Raw genomic sequence first — 20,420 nt, 5'->3', positions numbered from 1 at the left:
ACGGCGGTTTGTAAATAATCGAGTCTTGACCTGACAATCCAGTAATTGACATTATGAGCATTGATCCACGCAATTGGGATACGGTGACATGCATTAACCAAGTCAACGAGCCTGACCACCCGATCCAATTAGTCGCTTCTTACAGCAAGCATAGTCGCTTCTTACGGCAAGCATGGGTTGCTGAAGACCAATTCTCTCCTCGGATCTTCGGAGGTCTTTAAATACATGAATAACATGGGTATGTAAGTGATAGTCTTTAACACTGACGTTCACCCTATTTCTAAAAGTATTCATTAAAGGGGAAACTTTAATTAATAAAACCTGCGCGCGTATGGTACTGGCAAACCAAGAGTCACAGTCGGGGTTAATTATGGCATTCGAACCAAACGTGTGCAGCAAATTGTGTCACCTTAGACCGCATGATCAACCATGCCCCAAAAATGAATATGTCTTATGACAATGCTTACTTCTGAAAAGAACCGATTAAATACAATATATGATAACGGAAAAAGTATGTCTCAACAAGTTAAAATATTTTAAATTAATTACATTTTGTAGTTAAATGAGTACTTAAAACGCAAGGCGAGATTCACTGGATTTTCTGGTCTAGTCCAATTGTGCGAAGTATAGTAATAAATGTTAAAACACAACTGCCCTGGAAAAATAAATCAAATTTTTAACTGTTCTCAACAAATATTAAATTTTACTCCCACTTTAGGAGTGCAAGCGATCAAGTATTATTATTAATTGTAATTGTAGCTTTCGATGTCACGATACAACCGACCGTGACCTCACTTCAATTATTGACAATCGCATGATTTCGAATTTTCTCGATCAGGCTTGTCACTGACACTGACGTGTTCACCAGAGGCAATGTTGATACCAGCTGCCGACCAATCAAATTCCACCATTTCGGGTCACGCTATATATAAAAGCCTTGCAAGCTGGAAGAAGAAAATTCATTGAGTTCATTGAGTCTGTGGCGTCTGTTCGTTTAATAACTTGTGTTAAAGCGGAAACAAACACGAGAAGTAATTCTTAGGTAAGTATTGAGTGATCGATTGCAAACTGACATGTCATCGAAGAGAAAGCTTATAGTTGCTGGCGATTGGTACTGGTAATGCCTCTCGAAAAAATAGATCTATTACAGATAAGCTTATATCGCCGTCAGTGTATTTTCGACAGATTAGGCTTGGGTATCGTAGGCAGATATGTATATTGCTTGGCTGTTTTTCGATCCGTGGTATAGTTTATCACATATGATGCGCATCACAGACTAAGGTCTGTATTTCTCTTACACACCGGTAACGTGTCAATTCCCCGCACGTGTATGCTATGAAGGTCATAAGAGTTACTTCCCTTCTCAATAAATAAATGTATGTTACAGATGTCTATATACCGGGTATTCATGGCTTGTGTTACCTGACTTGCCAAGTTCTCCTCGATGGGTAACTTATAAAATGTGCGAAGGCAAGTGCTTGTGATAGATAATAACACAGGCACAGGTGAATTTCACCCAAATATATAGCAATATTTCATAAAAATACATTGTAGCCTACATGAAGAAGCTAGATAATGTAATTATTATCTCTCCCCCCTACCCGCCAATCAAAAGTGTGCCTCGCCTAGAACCTGCTGGCACAGACAATTCTCTCAGCTGTCAGACGAGAGCAGCAGATGAAGCCTCATCTGAGGCAATAAGGATAAAAACATGAATCAGGACAAACTAGTAATGATGACCACACATGCCAGATTATAACATGTTAACTGATATCAACAGCACCATCTGTACCAGCTCCTGAAGATAGTACACATGCTATGGTCTTGTATCCATTTCTTATATGTTCCTTGTAGATGTCATACTTCAATAGTACGTTTTTGCCACCCCTGATAAGCTTGGAGTGACATAAGATATATTGCTACTCCCTTCTACAAATATATCTTTTAAGCAGGCCAACTCCAACACTACATGTGTTTGTAGACTCCTCCCTACATGGGTGGCGTGCACATCTACATTGTCTATTTTTAGTGCAGGGAATTAACATTTCGCTTTTCTTTGAGGTTAAATATCCATATTTAAAGGGGCACTGATCTAACGCAATTCCCGGGACTGGTTGTTGCCTTTGTTATTGTTTTTTCCCAGTGAGTACCCGGATGTATAGCAGAAATCTAGACTAGTTCGCGACCTCTGCTGCGCCATTCGTAAGCGCATTAGTCACTTGTATGGGTAGTAATAAGGGCGTATGGTCACATTGATCAACAAAATGATATACAGTTTTCGAGATAATAAGGAAATGTAGGTATCTTTGTGGGTAGCATCGGTAATGGTGACGAAGTTTTGATAAAACACTTGCTTGGTAATTTTGCGATTTTCGTTTACACTATTTTGACTTGCAATACAAAGTAAATGTTTCAAGTGAGCATTGCTTTTATATAGTGTGTATATTTTTTTACTGTCAAAATGTGTAACATTTTCAAATTTATTAAACGCCTAAATATTCAGTTATTTTACAAAGTGACTGAAAAACATTTCCATCTGTATTATTATGCTAACAAATTCCAAACCTTTTGATGTTTAATGTCATCACCAAGAGACTGAAAATGTTACGTTGAAAAGTACATTTCTATGTTGTTTGGCTTCTAATCCTACATAATAATCAGTTGTGATGTTTGTAGGCCCTTTTGATCGTCTTAATCAATCTGGAGAGATTTTTTAGTCAAAATGACTGAAATATTTACACATTTTATAAATTGCCTGAGAGAATTACATTTTACAAATTGAAGGTAATATATACATGCTTACAAAGGAAAAGGCCTGTGAAAACAACGTCTATCGCGCATTGAAGAATTTCCCAACCAAGACGTAGAGGAACAAGGACGAATCGGTTCAATGCTACAGCAAATGAAGGAAAACAAAATGCAAATACCATAATTACAACCTACCAAATTTATGTGTATAAATTTTAGGCAGCTTCCTTGTTCGAGGAATATATCCATGAATATCCACACAAAGGAACAATATCCCACACATCTGCAACTATACAAAGAAACTTATTCGATGTCACGTGTCTCTGTAACAATCACATATTTTAAAAGCTATATATCGTTTTGGGATATTTTAACCTGTGTTCGTTTCTCAACTGATCACTTGGATTGTTTCAGGTGTTTCACATAGGTGTCAAGTCTCAAGGGTCAGCTGAGAAAGCCCAAGTGACAACTATTTTCATAACGTCCACAGTTCCTAAAAAATCCATTGAGTGATAGATAACAATGATCAATCAATCAACGTATAATCAGTTAACCCTTTGAACAAAGTATGTTGTTTTTACATCGGCACTTCACGCCATGATATGAGTGTATTCCCTTTGTTTTAGTAAACCTAGACATGTAAACACTCACTTTTGACATATCCACTGTGCAAGATAACAGTGATTAAACAATCAACGTATTTTCTGTTAATCCTTTGATGACTAGGAACGATCCGTTGATTTACACAAAAAAAGTAAATCAACTGATCATTCACCTCTTGCTGGTCTGCCACGTGCATATTACATAACACACATTTCAACTCACTTCAAACCTGGATTTAGATTGAATAATTACCCCAGACACAATAAATGCCGAATGGGAACCTTTGTCAGGTAATCTAAGTGGTTCTACCACTAATTGTACCTGTAATAAATTCATTAACTGAGCATCAAGTGAATGACGACAAATACACAAGTGTAGGGTTATACGAGAAAACGTGGATGACAACAAGGGAGTAGATATCGTATTATCGACGCAATCCGAAATCCGAAAATGCTTTCACTGCATGGATACTTTTTTTAGTATTAAACTATGACCATCTGGGGTATTTCCAAATGACGACATCCGATGAGCTCCGCCGTTCTTTTTGTCTGTTTGTTTAGGTTGAATAAATTAATTAACATGCGCCCTTTGTCGAAATCTTTATAGATCACGGTTAACCAATCAGTGTTTATGCAAAAATGCGTAAAACAAATATTGCCTTCAGCCTCCAAGTTTATTTAGCTGTCCTTGCAGACGGTAGCCCAGTCTCTGGTCACGCTCAGTTGCGTTGCGTATCATCCGGGTACTCACGGGGAAAAAAACAATAACAAAGGCAACAACCAGTCCAGGGAATTCCGTTAGATCAGTGCCCCTTTAAAGAAAAAGAGAAAATTGTGACTTATATGATGATAAGTGGCAGTCATTTGAAACCTTTCGTAAGGAGAAATACGTCGGAGGTATTTCTCCTTACAAAAGGTTTCAAATGACTGCCACATATTATCATATTCGCGTATAAACCAACGCTTGAAGGGCAGCACCATTACAACATACTTGGTGGCTCTTCATTCAGTGTTTGTCATTCGGAAAGATTGTGAGATGACCAAAGTCCCGGAAGTACAGGCCCTCCTACGCTCATTCATGCTTGAGGGTCAAAAGGCCAAATTTCCCCCTCTACTAGGGATTTGAATGTAGCACCTCAGGGTTTGTGTGGGCCTTCGTTCGAGCCTCTACACGCAATCCTGTTTAACCTCACCAAGAAGACAATTTTTGTCTTGGCACTAGCCACTGGGGCAAGGGTTATCGAATTACATGCAGGGAGCGGTTGATCTCGAGCTGTGTTCCGATGTTATAGCTAAGAATCAGCTACCAGAAAAGGCAACCCGGTCCAGCACCATTCCAATCTCCAGGCAGGATGAACTCTTATTGTGCCCCGTTCGTGCACTACAAGTTCAGTGGGAACCCAGAAAAGGGTTTTTTATCCCCAGCTCCCAGGATGTTTTTGGAGGTCCGACACTGTCTTCGCTAGACATTATCTGAGATAATAATCTGGATCAAAGCCTTGACTTGGCAATTAAAGTTTTAGAATTAAGCACACGCTAATTTCTTCTTACTGTTTTTTACCTGGCATTTTCCTTTACTCATTTTCTTTCCGTGGACGTGATTGAGCCAGTCATTCCTCCAGGTCTGCATCTCGGTGTTACCTTTACCTGGCCCCCGGGTCTGCATCTCGGTTTTACCTTTACTGGGCCCCAGGTCTGCATCTCGGTGTTACCTTTACTGGGCCCCAGGTCTGCATCTCGGTGTTACCTTTACCGGGCCCCCAGGTCTGCATCTCGGTGTTACCTTTACGGGCCCCGGGTCTGCATCTCGGTGTTACCTTTATCGGACCCCCAGGTCTGCATCTCGGTGTTACCTTTACCTGGCCCCCAGGTCTGCATCTCGGTGTTACCTTTACCGGACCCCCAGGTCTGCATATCGGTGTTACCTTTACCGGACCCCCAGGTCTGTATCTCGGTGTTACCTTTACCGGACCCCCAGGTCTGCATCTCGGTGTTACCTTTACTGGGCCCCAGGTCTGCATCTCGGTGTTACCTTTACTGGGCCCCAGGTCTGCATCTCGGTGTTACCTTTACTGGGCCCCAGGTCTGCCTCTCGGTGTTACCTTTACTAGGCCCCAGGTCTGCATCTCAGTGTTACCTTTACCTGGCCCCCAGGTCTGCATCTCGGTGTTACCTTTACTGGGCCCCAGGTCTGCATCTCGGTGTTACCTTTACTGGGCCCCAGGTCTGCACCTCGGTGTAACCTTTACCTGGCCCCCAGGTCTGCATCTCGGTGTTACCTTTACCGGACCCCCAGGTCTGCATCTCGGTGTTACCTTTACTGGGCCCCAGGTCTGCATCTCGGTGTTACCTTTACTGGGCCCCAGGTCTGCATCTCGGTGTTACCTTTACTGGGCCCCAGGTCTGCCTCTCGGTGTTACCTTTACTAGGCCCCAGGTCTGCATCTCAGTGTTACCTTTACCTGGCCCCCAGGTCTGCATCTCGGTGTTACCTTTACTGGGCCCCAGGTCTGCATCTCGGTGTTACCTTTACTGGGCCCCAGGTCTGCACCTCGGTGTAACCTTTACCTGGCCCCCAGGTCTGCATCTCGGTGTTACCTTTACCGGACCCCCAGGTCTGCATCTCGGTGTTACCTTTACTGGGCCCCAGGTCTGCATCTCGGTGTTACCTTTACTGGCCCCCAGGTCTGCATCTCGGTGTTACCTTTACCGGACCCCCAGGTCTGCATCTCGGTGTTACCTTTACCTGGCCCCCAGGTCTGCATCTCGGTGTTACCTTTACCTGGCCCCCAGGTCTGCATCTCGGTGTTACCTTTACTGGGCCCCAGGTCTGCATCTCGGTGTTACCTTTACTGGGCCCCAGGTCTGCATCTCGGTGTTACCTTTACCGGACCCCCAGGTCTGCATCTCGGTGTTACCTTTACCGGACCCCCAGGTCTGCATCTCGGTGTTACCTTTACTGGGCCCCCAGGTCTGCATCTCGGTGTTACCTTTACTGGGCCCCAGGTCTGCATCTCAGTGTTACCTTTACCGGACCCCAGGTCTGCATCTCGGTGTTACCTTTACTGGGCCCCCAGGTCTGCATCTCGGTGTTACCTTTACCGGGCCCCCAGGTCTGCATCTTGGTGTTACCTTTATCGGACCCCCAGGTCTGCATCTCGGTGTTACCTTTACCTGGCCCCTAGGTCTGCATCTCGGTGTTACCTTTACTGGGCCCCCAGGTCTGCATCTCGGTGTTACCTTTACCGGGCCCCCAGGTCTGCATCTCGGTGTTACCTTTATCGGACCCCCAGGTCTGCATCTCGGTGTTACCTTTACCTGGCCCCCAGGTCTGCATCTCGGTGTTACCTTTACTGGGCCCCCAGGTCTGCATCTTGGTGTTACCATTACCTGGCCCCCAGGTCTGCATCTCAGCGAAAGTAGCAGCAAACATCCAAATACACGCAGAGGATGAAAAATAATTCCCAAAAGAAAGCAACGGAATACAATGACAAAACAAAATAAAGTCCAAAGTCCTCCAATCAGTGTTAACATTTTTCGAGAGGGGTGAGGTGTCAATTCCTAATATGAACACATTGAATTGTGCATAGGGTACTCCATATGAAAACAGAACCGATAATCACTGATGTAAAGAATTTTGCCATGGTCAAGCCTAAATGCAAAACTTTAAACAGTTTAAGCTTATACACCAAGCAGACAACATTTTTGAGAGTGAGAAGCTGTCATGTTGTCAAAACAGATTTCACCTTCTGGTTTTCAAACATTTATGTTATCTAATAAAAACAAATTATCAATAAGTTTAGAAATATTTATCTATCAATAACTTATGGGGGAGTATCTGGAACTTGTGATAAGAAGGACAAACGTTATTGTTACTGCCCGAGATAAATGGAACCAGTGTTTATAAACCACCCCTCTCACCCCATACCATCCCCTTTTGGTAAAACGAGGGTCGACTAAACGAGAAAAAAAGAAGGTTTACTTCGTGTTCATGGCTCGATTTGGGGATTAGGAAAGACAATAGGATTACGATGTGTTTCCTATGTTAATCTGGGTTAAACGGTTGGAAGCATAGACAGGAAATAAGATCGGCTACATTCAATATTTTGTTTCACATGTATATATGGTCAGTTCTATATTTTACATGTATATATGGTCAGTTCTATATTTTACATATACATTTGATCAATCCTTTAGTTTACATGTATATATACATACACAAGTGGTTGAGCGGGTGGCGATTTGCTGTGCAGAGTTGCATCCCTTGGGCAAGCCAGAAACCTATGATTGTGGGTTCGAATCCCGGTTTGCCGCAATTATGTTTCTTGGTTTGTCAGCACCATACCCGTTCTCGTGGGTTTCACTGAAGTGGTAAATGTCTGAAATGAGACCTGCATCACATTGGGTTTTCCTCCCACATTAAGCTGACACGCCGTGATATAACTGGAATACTGTTAAAAGCAGCATTAAACCCAACTCACTCACTCACTCGTTTTTCCGTTGTCCCATCACACCCTATTTGATTATTTCCAAACTTATATACATGATATATTGGCATTGTTCTCAATGGTAATGCTTTATCCTTATGATACAGGGAGTGCAGTTCGTAAATACCTGGAATTTTATAAAACGGTGGTGATTGAGTCTTTCACCGAAAAAGTATATGACTGTAACTTAATTTTTCAAATCAAATCAAATTAAAATTCAGTTTTCAGTCCCAATTCAATTAAATGTTACCATTAAATTCCATAAGCATTAATGTATGTTTTTGTTTAGATAAGAATAAGAATATTACATTCATGTTTTTCCTTAATGCCAACTTGGACAGGAGGATGGGTGTGTATGTTCTTCACCATGGTGACCATTTCGCTTGTAGTAGAAGCAGTAGAACTGCATTTCCACGATATCCGATCTTGCTTTCTCTATTAACTCTACAAGTACCTGCCACTACAAAATGAAGGGAGAAGCTTCTGGTCAGACTGAAAATTTGCCATTTTGAAAGTGAATGACGTTCTTTACCTTTAAATACTTCATGACTGAAAAGAGTTTAGTTATATTAAATGGTTGATTATCAAAACACCTAAAGACTAAGTTTACCATTTCTTATGAATGATATGTGTTCACTGAGGGGTTTGTCCTTGAATCAGGAAAGTATATCCAAGCTACCTGATGTTACGAAGTCTGTTATGAATGGAAGTCTTGGGTCACTGTACAGTGTTTTAGGTTATGGAAGTCTTGGGTCACTGTACAGTGTTTTAGGTTATGAATGGAAGTCTTGGGTCACTGTTCAGTGTTTTAGGTTATGGAAGTCTTGGGTCACTGTTCAGTGTTTTAGGTTATGGCATGGAAGTCTTGGGTCACTGTTCAGTGTTTTAGGTTAAGGAATGGAAGTCTTGGGTCACTGTTCAGTGTTTTAGGTTATGAATGGAAGTCTTGGGTCACTGTTCAGTGTTTTAGGTTATGGAATGGAAGTCTTGGGTCACTGTTCAGTGTTTTAGGTTATGGAATGGAAGTCTTGGGTCACTGTACAGTGTTTTAGGTTATGGAATGGAATTCTTGGGTCACTGTTCAGTGTTTTAGGTTATGAATGGAAGTCTTGGGTCACTGTACAGTGTTTTAGGTTATGGAAGTCTTGGGTCACTGTACAGTGTTTTAGGTTATGAATGGAAGTCTTGGGTCACTGTTCAGTGTTTTAGGTTATGGAAGTCTTGGGTCACTGTTCAGTGTTTTAGGTTATGGAATGGAAGTCTTGGGTCACTGTTCAGTGTTTTAGGTTAAGGAATGGAAGTCTTGGGTCACTGTTCAGTGTTTTAGGTTATGAATGGAAGTCTTGGGTCACTGTTCAGTGTTTTAGGTTATGGAATGGAAGTCTTGGGTCACTGTTCAGTGTTTTAGGTTATGGAATGGAAGTCTTGGGTCACTGTACAGTGTTTTAGGTTATGAATGGAATTCTTGGGTCACTGTTCAGTGTTTTAGGTTATGAATGGAAGTCTTGGGTCACTGTACAGTGTTTTAGGTTATGGAAGTCTTGGGTCACTGTACAGTGTTTTAAGTTATGAATGGAAGTCTTGGGTCACTGTTCAGTGTTTTAGGTTATGGAAGTCTTGGGTCACTGTTCAGTGTTTTAGGTTATGGAATGGAAGTCTTGGGTCACTGTTCAGTGTTTTAGGTTATGGAATGGAAGTCTTGGGTCACTGTTCAGTGTTTTAGGTTATGAATGGAAGTCTTGGGTCACTGTTCAGTGTTTTAGGTTATGGAATGGAAGTCTTGGGTCACTGTTCAGTGTTTTAGGTTATGGAATGGAAGTCTTGGGTCACTGTACAGTGTTTTAGGTTATGAATGGAATTCTTGGGTCACTGTTCAGTGTTTTAGGTTATGAATGGAAGTCTTGGGTCACTGTACAGTGTTTTAGGTTATGGAAGTCTTGGGTCACTGTACAGTGTTTTAGGTTATGAATGGAAGTCTTGGGTCACTGTACAGTGTTTTAGGTTATGAATGGAAGTCTTGGGTCACTGTTCAGTGTTTTAGGTTATGGAATGGAAGTCTTGGGTCACTGTACAGTGTTTTAGGTTATGAATGGAAGTCTTGGGTCACTGTTCAGTGTTTTAGGTTATGAATGGAAGTCTTGGGTCACTGTTCAGTGTTTTAGGTTATGGAATGGAAGTCTTGGGTCACTGTACAGTGTTTTAGGTTATGGAATGGAAGTCTTGGGTCACTGTTCAGTGTTTTAGGTTATGGAAGTCTTGGGTCACTGTACAGTGTTTTAGGTTATGGATGGAAGTCTTGGGTCACTGTACAGTGTTTTAGGTTATGGAATGGAAGTCTTGGGTCACTGTTCAGTGTTTTAGGTTATGGAAGTCTTGGGTCACTGTACAGTGTTTTAGGTTATGGAATGGAAGTCTTGGGTCACTGTTCAGTGTTTTAGGTTATGGAAGTCTTGGGTCACTGTTCAGTGTTTTAGGTTATGAATGGAATTCTTGGGTCACTGTACAGTGTTTTAGGTTATGAATGGAAGTCTTGGGTCACTGTTCAGTGTTTTAGGTTATGGAATGGAAGTCTTGGGTCACTGTTCAGTGTTTTAGGTTATGAATGGAAGTCTTGGGTCACTGTACAGTGTTTTAGGTTATGGAAGTCTTGGGTCACTGTACAGTGTTTTAGGTTATGAATGGAAGTCTTGGGTCACTGTTCAGTGTTTTAGGTTATGAATGGAAGTCTTGGGTCACTGTACAGTGTTTTAGGTTATGGAATGGAAGTCTTGGGTCACTGTTCAGTGTTTTAGGTTATGGAAGTCTTGGGTCACTGTACAGTGTTTTAGGTTATGGATGGAAGTCTTGGGTCACTGTACAGTGTTTTAGGTTATGGAATGGAAGTCTTGGGTCACTGTTCAGTGTTTTAGGTTATGGAAGTCTTGGGTCACTGTACAGTGTTTTAGGTTATGGAATGGAAGTCTTGGGTCACTATTCAGTGTTTTAGGTTATGCAAGTCTTGGGTCACTGTTCAGTGTTTTAGGTTATGAATGGAATTCTTGGGTCACTGTACAGTGTTTTAGGTTATGAATGGAAGTCTTGGGTCACTGTTCAGTGTTTTAGGTTATGGAATGGAAGTCTTGGGTCACTGTTCAGTGTTTTAGGTTATGGAATGGAAGTCTTGGGTCACTGTACAGTGTTTTAGGTTATGGAATGGAAGTCTTGGGTCACTGTACAGTGTTTTAGGTTATGAATGGAAGTCTTGGGTCACTGTTCAGTGTTTTAGGTTATGGAATGGAAGTCTTGGGTCACTGTTCAGTGTTTTAGGTTATGAATGGAAGTCTTGGGTCACTGTTCAGTGTTTTAGGTTATGGAATGGAAGTCTTGGGTCACTGTATAGTGTTTTAGGTTATGGAAGTCTTGGGTCACTGTTCAGTGTTTTAGGTTATGGAATGGAAGTCTTGGGTCACTGTTCAGTGTTTTAGGTTATGGAAGTCTTGGGTCACTGTACAGTGTTTTAGGTTATGGAATGGAAGTCTTGGGTCACTGTACAGTGTTTTAGGTTATGAATGGAAGTCTTGGGTCACTGTACAGTGTTTTAGGTTATGGAAGTCTTGGGTCACTGTTCAGTGTTTTAGGTTATGGAAGGTCATTGTGACCTGCTGCTGTAGTGTTGGAGCCCTGAGACACCCATGGGCCATAATAAATATATTATTACAATTTCACTTCAATATCCAGGTCTGTAATAGATAAAACCAGATTGCACACTGTACCCCAGCGTATCAAACAAGGCAGGATTTGTTAGATTGGTTGGACTCTAGTTAACACATCAGTCATAGGAGGGATTTGTTGGATTTGTTGGACTCTAGTCAACACATCAGTCATAGGAGGGATTTGTTGGATTGGTTGGACTCTAGTCAACACATCAGTCATAGGAGGGATTTGTTGGATTGGTTGGACTCTAGTTAACACATCAGTCATAGGAGGGATTTGTTGGATTGGTTGGACTCTAGTCAACACATCAGTCATAGGAGGGATTGGTTGGACTCTAGTTAACACATCCGTCATAGGAGGGATTTGTTGGATTGGTTGGACTCTAGTCAACACATCAGTCATAGGAGGGATTGGTTGGACTCTAGTCAACACATCCGTCATAGGAGGGATTGGTTGGATTGGTTTACAGATATCATGACCCCCCAAAAATGTGAAAAATGTAAAGAATTTCTGAAAATCTGAAACCAAGCTTGAATGTTTTATAACAACAAAATTGTGCCAGTTACAACTGCAAAACAAGAGGTGACAATAGCACAGAAACCATGGCAACAAGTGAGGCAGCCACCAGGACTGCTGCAGTAGCTAAAGTAGCATCTTTCTCCAACAGTGACATGATGACTCTGTTTTCTCACCACAGGCACTGGACGTCTGACTCTACAAGATGGCTGCTACAACAGTGCAGGTTGACAGCCCGCGCGTGACGTACTCGGACAAGTACATCGAGAGTCAGTACAGCTACGCCACAACCAGTGTGGAGCTGAAGGGGGGCCAGTATGTGGCCACACCCGTCTCCACCCAGTACACCTTCCGCACCAAGAGACAGGTGCCCAAAGTTGGGGTCATGCTGGTGGGGATAGGGGGGAACAATGGCAGCACCGTGATTGCTGCTACCATCGCCAACAGGCTGGGGCTGAGCTGGCACACGAAGGAGGGCTTGAGAATGGCCAACTACTTTGGGTCCCTCACCCAGGCCAGTACAGTCTGCCTTGGTACAGGATCACAAGGGGAGGAAGTCTATGTGCCTCTCAACCAGCTCATGCCCATGCTAAATCCTAATGACATTATATTCGATGGTAGGTGTACTATTTTAGTAATGTACCTTCTGGTCTGTGCATAATTCAAAACCCGGCTTTCTGATTGGTTTGTTTCTAGTACATTGACTGATTGTCAGTGTCACCAAATTGTCCTAAATATTTCTTTCTAACTTGGTAATGATATTGAGGAAAGTCCTGTCAAAAGTTAGCAAATTCACGGAAATGGCCTAATGTCATTTGTCTCTAGCACAATCACTGCGAAATATGGGAATTATTTGAAAACAATCTATATCTTCTATTGATAAAGAAAAGTGCTGAAAATTTGCCTTTTCTTAGATAAAAAATAAATTTAATTTGAAAAATAATTCCTGTTGACACGTATGTTTGAGTGAATGCAAGTGTTTGTTTTCTTTTTGTCATACAGGTTGGGACATATCTTCTATGAACTTAGGGGATGCCATGGCACGAGCCAAGGTCCTTGATTACAACCTTCAGACACAGCTTCGCCCACATATGGAGAAGTACAAGCCCCGCCCCTCCATCTATATCCCAGACTTCATTGCCGCCAACCAGGAGGGCCGTGCAGACAATGTCCTTTCAGGTACCAAACAGGAACTCGTCGACCAGATCCGTCAGGACATTCGAAGCTTCAAAGACAGTAGCGGAGTTGATAAGGTGATCATATTGTGGACAGCCAACACAGAGCGTTTTTGTGACGTCTGCCCAGGTCTTAATGACACGACAGAGAATCTCCTCAACAGCATTAGGAACGACGTCAGTGAAATCTCCCCATCCACTCTCTTTGCTGTGGCATCCATCTTAGAAGGTGTGACCTACATCAATGGCTCCCCACAGAACACTTTTGTCCCGGGGGTGCTAGAGCTGGCGGAGAAGAAGAGGGTTTATATTGCAGGAGATGACTTTAAGTCTGGTCAGACAAAGCTCAAGTCAGTGTTGGTTGACTTCTTGGTGAGTGCAGGGATTAAACCTGTCTCGATCGTCAGCTACAACCATCTGGGAAACAACGACGGCAAGAACCTGTCAGCTCCAGAGACATTCAGGTCTAAAGAGGTAATAGTTCATGCTTATCCTGACATTCGGGTCTAAAGAGGTAATAGTTCATGCTTACCCTGACATCCAGGTCTCAAGAGGTAATAGTTCATGCTTACCCTGACATCCAGGTCTCAAGAGGTAATAGTTCATGCTTACCCTGACATCCAGGTCTCAAGAGGTAATAGTTCATGCTTACCCTGACATTCAGGTCTAAAGAGGTAATAGTTCATGCTTACCCTGATATTCGGGTCTAAAGAGGTAATAGTTCATGCTTACCCTGACATTCAGGGACTGACAATGTGGGAAGGAAGAAACTGGGGTTGTTGATAGAAAAAGAAATAAATTGTCACATTTATTTACCCCAAACAATTATTTTTTTGGATAAACTGGAGGCCAAATTATTTAGTTTGTAACATTTTCTGGAATTAATAATGTTTTTCACATAAGCCCCAGTCCCTGAATATCAAATGGTCGACCCCATAGATGATGTACACTGACAGACATTGTCATGTTGGGAGACCACGAGATCACATTTCCTGTTTTTGTATTGACTTGGGAAATGTCTTTATTGATTTAATGATTTGGGTATCAGACTTGTATATATATTATGACCAGAAAGTTTTGTATGCCGGTCAGAATGGCCTTGATTTTAATAGGAGGTCATGTAAGGGCAGAGATGTAATGATTCATCTTGTGACCATGTGATTACATTCTGACAGTAAATTCATGAAGGAAAAACCTACCATATTGTATATCTACCGATGCATGACACAATATTTGCATCCTGCCACGAAAATTTGTTACACTCTATTTAACTGACATGTTTAGGTGGACATCCGTGGGAGTTGAATGGCTGTTCTGGACCACACATGTGATGCTTGTGTTGATTCAGGTGGGGTAGCCCCAGGGTTGAAGCATTGCCTCGTCGCACTGAAAACCCTGGTTTGGCACCTGGACCATGGATAGTGTGTGTCTCCTGCGTCCATATAGCTTGAATCCTGCTAAACCTCATTCAGTTTCATGGCAAATATATTCCTCATGGGATGTTCCTCTATGGATAATAAACCCTCATATTAGATTTGGGCATAGCCTAATATAAGGATAACGCTATTTTTCAGGGCATTATCATCTGCAGAAGCCTGAGGTGTTCATTAACTGCCCGACGAAGGAGGGCGGTTGAAAAGACCCAGGGTTTCTGCAAATGATAACGCCCTGAAAAATAGCGTTACCCTTATTATAGCTAAAATGGATGGAATTTGTTATAAGATAAAAAGAAGCAACAATATCGGTTTGGAAACATTTACTGCAATCAACACGAATATCACTGACCCACTTTTACAAATATGGAAATGTCAGAGAACAAACCAGATGACGTCAATATTGAACTTGACGTCACCTATCCCTATCCTGTGACGTCACCTAACAAGGGCGGGATAATGGCCCTATTACAGTGGCCCGCTCATTTCTGATAACGTGTGCGGTTTAGTGTCAATTCTATTTAGTTAGGCTATAATGCAACATAACAGCTTCCTTCTTGCATGGGCTGCATGTATGGGGGATGCTGGAGGTGCCGAGATGAAGGGGACTGACTGGAGGGTGCAGTAGTGTTAGGAAGCGCATTATGATGTATGATAGAAAAACAGAATTGGGCAGCTCTGCCTCGGTCACTCACTCTCCCATTTTATCCATATGTTCCAGATCTCCAAGAGCAACGTTGTTGACGACATGGTGCAGTCCAACCATCTTCTGTATGACGAACAGGAGAAGCCGGACCACACCGTCGTCATCAAGTATGTGCCCTACGTGGGAGACAGCAAGCGGGCAATGGATGAATACACCTCCGAAATCATGATGGGCGGCACCAACACCATTGTCATCCACAATACCTGCGAAGACTCGCTGCTTGCCTCGCCTCTCATCATTGACCTCATTGTTATGGCAGAAATATGTGAACGTATCCAATTCAAAGTAGAAGGACAGATGGAATTCCAGAACTTCAATGCAGTTCTTTCCATCCTCAGTTTTCTATGCAAGGCCCCGCTTGTGCCTCGAGGAACGCCCGTGGTGAACGCATTGTTCCGACAGAGAGCTTGTATTGAGAACATCTTTCGAGCTTGTATAGGACTGTCCCCAGTCAACAACATGTTGCTGGAATGCAAACATGAACACATCCCTGCGCCACCCATAGTTGCCTCCCCTTATTCAAACTTGGCGTCCATGAAACTGAAGGCTCGAGATCAACTGAACGGATTCTCACATACCACTGTTACAAACGGGGAGAAAGCTAGCAGTGACGAGGGAGAAAAATAATCATAAGCATTTTACAAAAGAAAACTATTGTTAACACCATGTTTTTTAGAACACTGTAACCAACATTTGTATCACTTTACTTTTCGTGTTGATAATAGATGCTGTATGCATGCACAACATCTCATGAAGTACATAACCAGGAGCAGGATAGCAGTGTTCAACCATGCCATCATTGCAGTATTTATGTTTACAATTATACAAAAAGCGTATCCTTTTTAATGAGTACAGAGCTTCAGATGAGCAGCATATTTGCGTAAAATACCCCCCCAAAATATTCAAATCCCAATTACTTTCAATTAACTTGTGTACAGAAACTAATGCATTAAATGAAAAACTCAAATGTATAAAGACAAATTCCCAATGAAGCTTTTTCAGCATGCATAGAAAGGAGCTAATTTCCAAAACACAATTACGAGCTAATTTACTTTCCGAGTCAAGCCTTTATCTTTAGAACAGTTATCATGGTTATATACATCTAAAACATTTCATTTTTTTTTAATCTTAAAATGTTCACTCTTTGGGGGAAAATCCCAATAGAGTTATGAATAGATGAGTGAAAAATATTGTTTACCCAATGAAAAAGGTAATAACCCAATTAAAATAGAAACCCTAGAGTAAAAACTCAATAGCTCAAAAAGTTATCTGGAGCTCTGGAGTAGCATTTGGGTGCATGTTTTTCTGCACAAGATATGTATTTCAAATGTTTGCATCTGCACATTGTACTTGCCCTTTATTGTCAGTGGCAGCGATCTGTATACTTTATCTGGAATATTTGTGTTGTCTATGACAATATTACTAACAAGGAAATCACAGGCAGTCAAACTCACAAGTGAAATTTCAAGTCAGATTTTTGTGTTGATGACAAAACATTCATTGAGATGAAGGATGTTCTGTTCTGCTTCAGGGGTGGTCGGGTAGCCTAGTGGTTAAAACGTTCGCTTGTCAAGCTGAAGACACAGCTTTAAATACCAGTAGTCTTCATGCTATTTTCTCCCCAAGAGGTATATATCCGACATTGTAGAAGTATTGATGTAATGTTCTCTGATCTGTACATGTCTTGGACATCATATAACATTGTATAAACATTTGTAAAATGTCGACATACGTCCAAACATTTTATGTCCACCTTGTTTTCAAAATGTTACATACAATAATGTACAATATTTGTTGTTAATTCATGGTGTGCACCCCCGAAGATGTAGACAGTTTGTGTGTGTTTGTTTTAATGCTGACTCACAGTGTGATCCCAATTGGTTTATCGACTTAGTCCGTGACCAATCATCAGTCATGCCTTAATATGCAGGGCTGAAAATGAAAGGAAGATAGTTATGACAGTTGTAATGTTGTGATCACTTAGAAAAACTAGTCTGCCCTGAGGTGACCAGTGGCATCTCCCATTAGCCTGCCAATATAGCCATATTTGATTTCCTGAGATAAGAACATGCCTAGCTGAATAAAACTTATGTTTAACAACAATTGTGCTCTCAGGGGCATTCTGGTAGCCTAGTTGTCAAAGCGTTTGCTCGTCATGCCGAAGACCCGGGTTCGATTCCCGACATTGGTACAATGTGTGAAGCCCATTTGCAGTATATTTGCATATGTTCAACTGGGAATGCTTGTTAGGTTATAGAGGCATTCATACCTGTGTGCCATGGTATGTCCTGTTTTTGTTTCAATATAACATGTTTATATTGTTAGTGATATACATGTTTATATTGTTAGTGTTATGTTATTTCTATGTGTTACAAACATCTAGAGGTGTATCGATATGGTGGGGTCCCAATACGATATGTATCCCGATACTATGGGTGCAATACGATTCATGTCCCGATACAGTACTTGTGTTTCATAAGTTGATATTCTGTCATTTTGCAGGTGAATCACAACCCTTAATCATTTGTTATTAAACTTCAGAGATCAAAGATGGATATTGTAGGGCAGAATCTTATTGGTAGAGGGCACTGTGAATGTTATGCTATTTATGTCCAGCCATGAAATACTAGAGACTGCGACAGCTGGTGGTTGAACAGGTTCTGTTATTATTAACATGTTTTTATTCCAATATAATTTGTAATAAAATGTATCGTATGTATCGCAATACAGGGGTGGTAAATCGCTGTATTGTATCATGGGTCTCGTATCGCTGTATCGTTACACCACTACAAACATCACCTAAGGATATCTAGTCAGGGTCACACGAGGACACTGGTGTCATGGCCAATGATATTGGTATACTTTTATCACTATAAAAGATGTATTAAGAATGTTTGAATTATAAGTCAGAGTTATTATAGCGAGAGTTGGAGATAGTACCAGAGCGTCTTGCCAAAACTATACAAAACAGTATAAGCTAGCATGGTCCTGTCCCACAAAGCTACTTGAGGGCTCCTAACAGTTGCAACTCCCTGTTGGTATCAGACTTAGTGCTAAGATGGCTTTGTAAAGCCTGACCCTGATGTATCAGGTGTTCACTAAAGTCTCTATACGTCTGTAGAAGGAAGATGACAGATGAAGCACTTCCTGAATCTGGTTACTCAAAATTCATGTAAACATGTTTAAAAATATCATGTGGGTATATGGTTTGGTCTTGTAGGTTAATATTGTGACATGTATTGAGGGAGTGTATTGCACTACTGCCTAGTGAGCAGGTGACGTGTTCGCGATGGTGTTCCATGGTGTTGTGACCTGCAGTGTATCAGGATTTCACAGGATGCAGGAATCCTCATGCTTAAAGGGTTTTCATAAAGAATACTCCTTATGCTATTTTCTCAGCCATATAGCTGGAATATTTCTCTGAATCATGTTAATGATAGTGTTGATGTTTTATGTTCACTGTTTCATGTAAGATGTTTATGTAATTGATCACGCGTAGCGATAAAAGCACGCAACTTTTATTTATTTGTTGAATGATGCACTGGTGAGAATGTTTCATAGTTTCACTGTTGATTTTTTGTTTATTTGATTTGTTTTGTGTGTAGAAAGATGTTGAGGTATTCCTTGATAGTGATGAAGAGTGGCTTTTGAAAAAGATTCTTGCAAATGTGTCGGAGGCAGGGCCTGCTGTGAACTGCCCCAACTTCAGTCAGCAGGACATGCAGCTTACTCTAATGTTTAGCTCCTGTAACAACTTTTTTGTTATGTGGTTTTACCAATTTTATGCTTACATTTTTAGACTAAAAATATAATATAAATACATTTGTGAAACTAAATATGTTTTTTTTTGTATTTTGTACTCTGATAGGCATATCACTAAGGTCAGTCTGTTGCTAAAAGCGGCGGAAAACCTCACTCACTCACTCACTCACTCACCCCTTGTGTCCCCCACTTTGTCTGTTGAAAGTTGAAAGTAGGTAATTGTTTATTCTTTGGCAGTAAATGTACACATGGTTACTTCTGTTAGGGACTGGTCATTTATTATTGGAATGGGGGTGTCATGGTTACATGTATATTGGAGGGGGGTGGGGGGCATGTTACATAAACTTTTGGGGGTCAGCAATATATGATAGTCCTAAGACCAATCTCAATGCAACCCCTCGCCCTCACCCACCTTTCCCATTATCAGGCTGATAAATTCACTGTGCAGAGTTAAATCCCTTATTTATTCCCGGATCTGCTGAAAGCGGATTTGAAAGGCAAGTCCTTCCAAGTAAAGATCCTTACTTTGTGAGCATACCAGCTGGTGGGTTCCCCACCCCCCCCACACACTCCCTCTGCCACCTCTCTCATATGTTGGAGGTCACAAAACATCAGTGTCAGGGGAAATCTTCATTGTCTTCATGTCACAAGTTTAAACAACAGAATCAAAATCCTCAAAATCAGATCTTTTTGTCCTATAACAATTCATGTGACCCCTCAGCAAACTTAGACATGCCAATTTGATTGAAGAATTCATGGGTTTTTGAACAAATCGGATGACAGCTTTCTAAGGCGATTTTGAATTTAACAAAAGATACCCCATACATAAGACCCATTCTTCCCATGTTACAGGCCATTGTGGCAGTGGAGATACAGATATCAGATATGCTAGTCTGATTTTTTATTTTTTTTGCTTTCTCTTACCAGGAACTTTTCTTGTAGAAACCTTGACACAGACTGGCAGATTCGACCGTTTACCCCACACCACATCCTATTCTCAAATGTTCACACAGTGAGATATTGTATGGTAGTAAAAGATCTGATTCCATGAGATTGAAACAGCAGGGAAGCACATGCACTGTTTATATTATTGTTTACTGTACCAGTATTGTTTTTTATATATGTGTTTTTCTTGATATTTATTTTTTCACTCTGATTTCACTTAGACCATGTTCCTAAATTCTCTCAGACTGTATTTCCACACATTGTAAACATCACCTCCCAGGAAACCAGGGGTCCAGGGCAGCTGGAACTTCTCATGCTTGCTCCAACCATTGATTACACCTTCATTCTTTCAAG

At 41.4% G+C, this 20,420-nt stretch overlaps 2 protein-coding genes across 2 annotated transcripts; one reads left to right on the top strand and one right to left on the bottom strand.

Moving 5' to 3' along the window:
- The first annotated feature begins 921 nt into the window (after positions 1-921).
- On the top strand, positions 922-16,355 carry LOC124142921 (inositol-3-phosphate synthase 1-B-like). Its single transcript, XM_046511639.2, has 4 exons — positions 922-1,042; positions 12,227-12,662; positions 13,048-13,694; positions 15,375-16,355. The coding sequence occupies exons 2-4, from the start codon at positions 12,251-12,253 to the stop codon at positions 15,984-15,986; spliced, it is 1,671 nt and encodes a 556-aa protein (XP_046367595.1). The 5' UTR covers positions 922-1,042; positions 12,227-12,250; the 3' UTR covers positions 15,987-16,355.
- Positions 5,136-6,150, bottom strand: LOC125374852 (fibrinogen alpha-1 chain-like). Its single transcript, XM_048386527.1, has 2 exons — positions 6,054-6,150; positions 5,136-5,365 (listed from the first exon to the last, which is right to left on the bottom strand). Exons 1-2 carry the CDS (start codon positions 6,148-6,150, stop codon positions 5,136-5,138), a joined length of 327 nt encoding a protein of 108 aa, XP_048242484.1.
- Positions 16,356-20,420: the final 4,065 nt, after the last annotated feature.

This window comes from Haliotis rufescens, unplaced genomic scaffold (genome assembly GCF_023055435.1).
Source record: "Haliotis rufescens isolate VD_foot unplaced genomic scaffold, xgHalRufe1.0.p SCAF_6, whole genome shotgun sequence".
In the NCBI taxonomy this organism is placed as follows: Eukaryota; Metazoa; Mollusca; class Gastropoda; order Lepetellida; family Haliotidae; genus Haliotis; species Haliotis rufescens.
The sequence above is the reverse complement of the archived record's forward strand: the minus strand, read 5'-3'. Positions and strand labels throughout refer to the sequence as shown.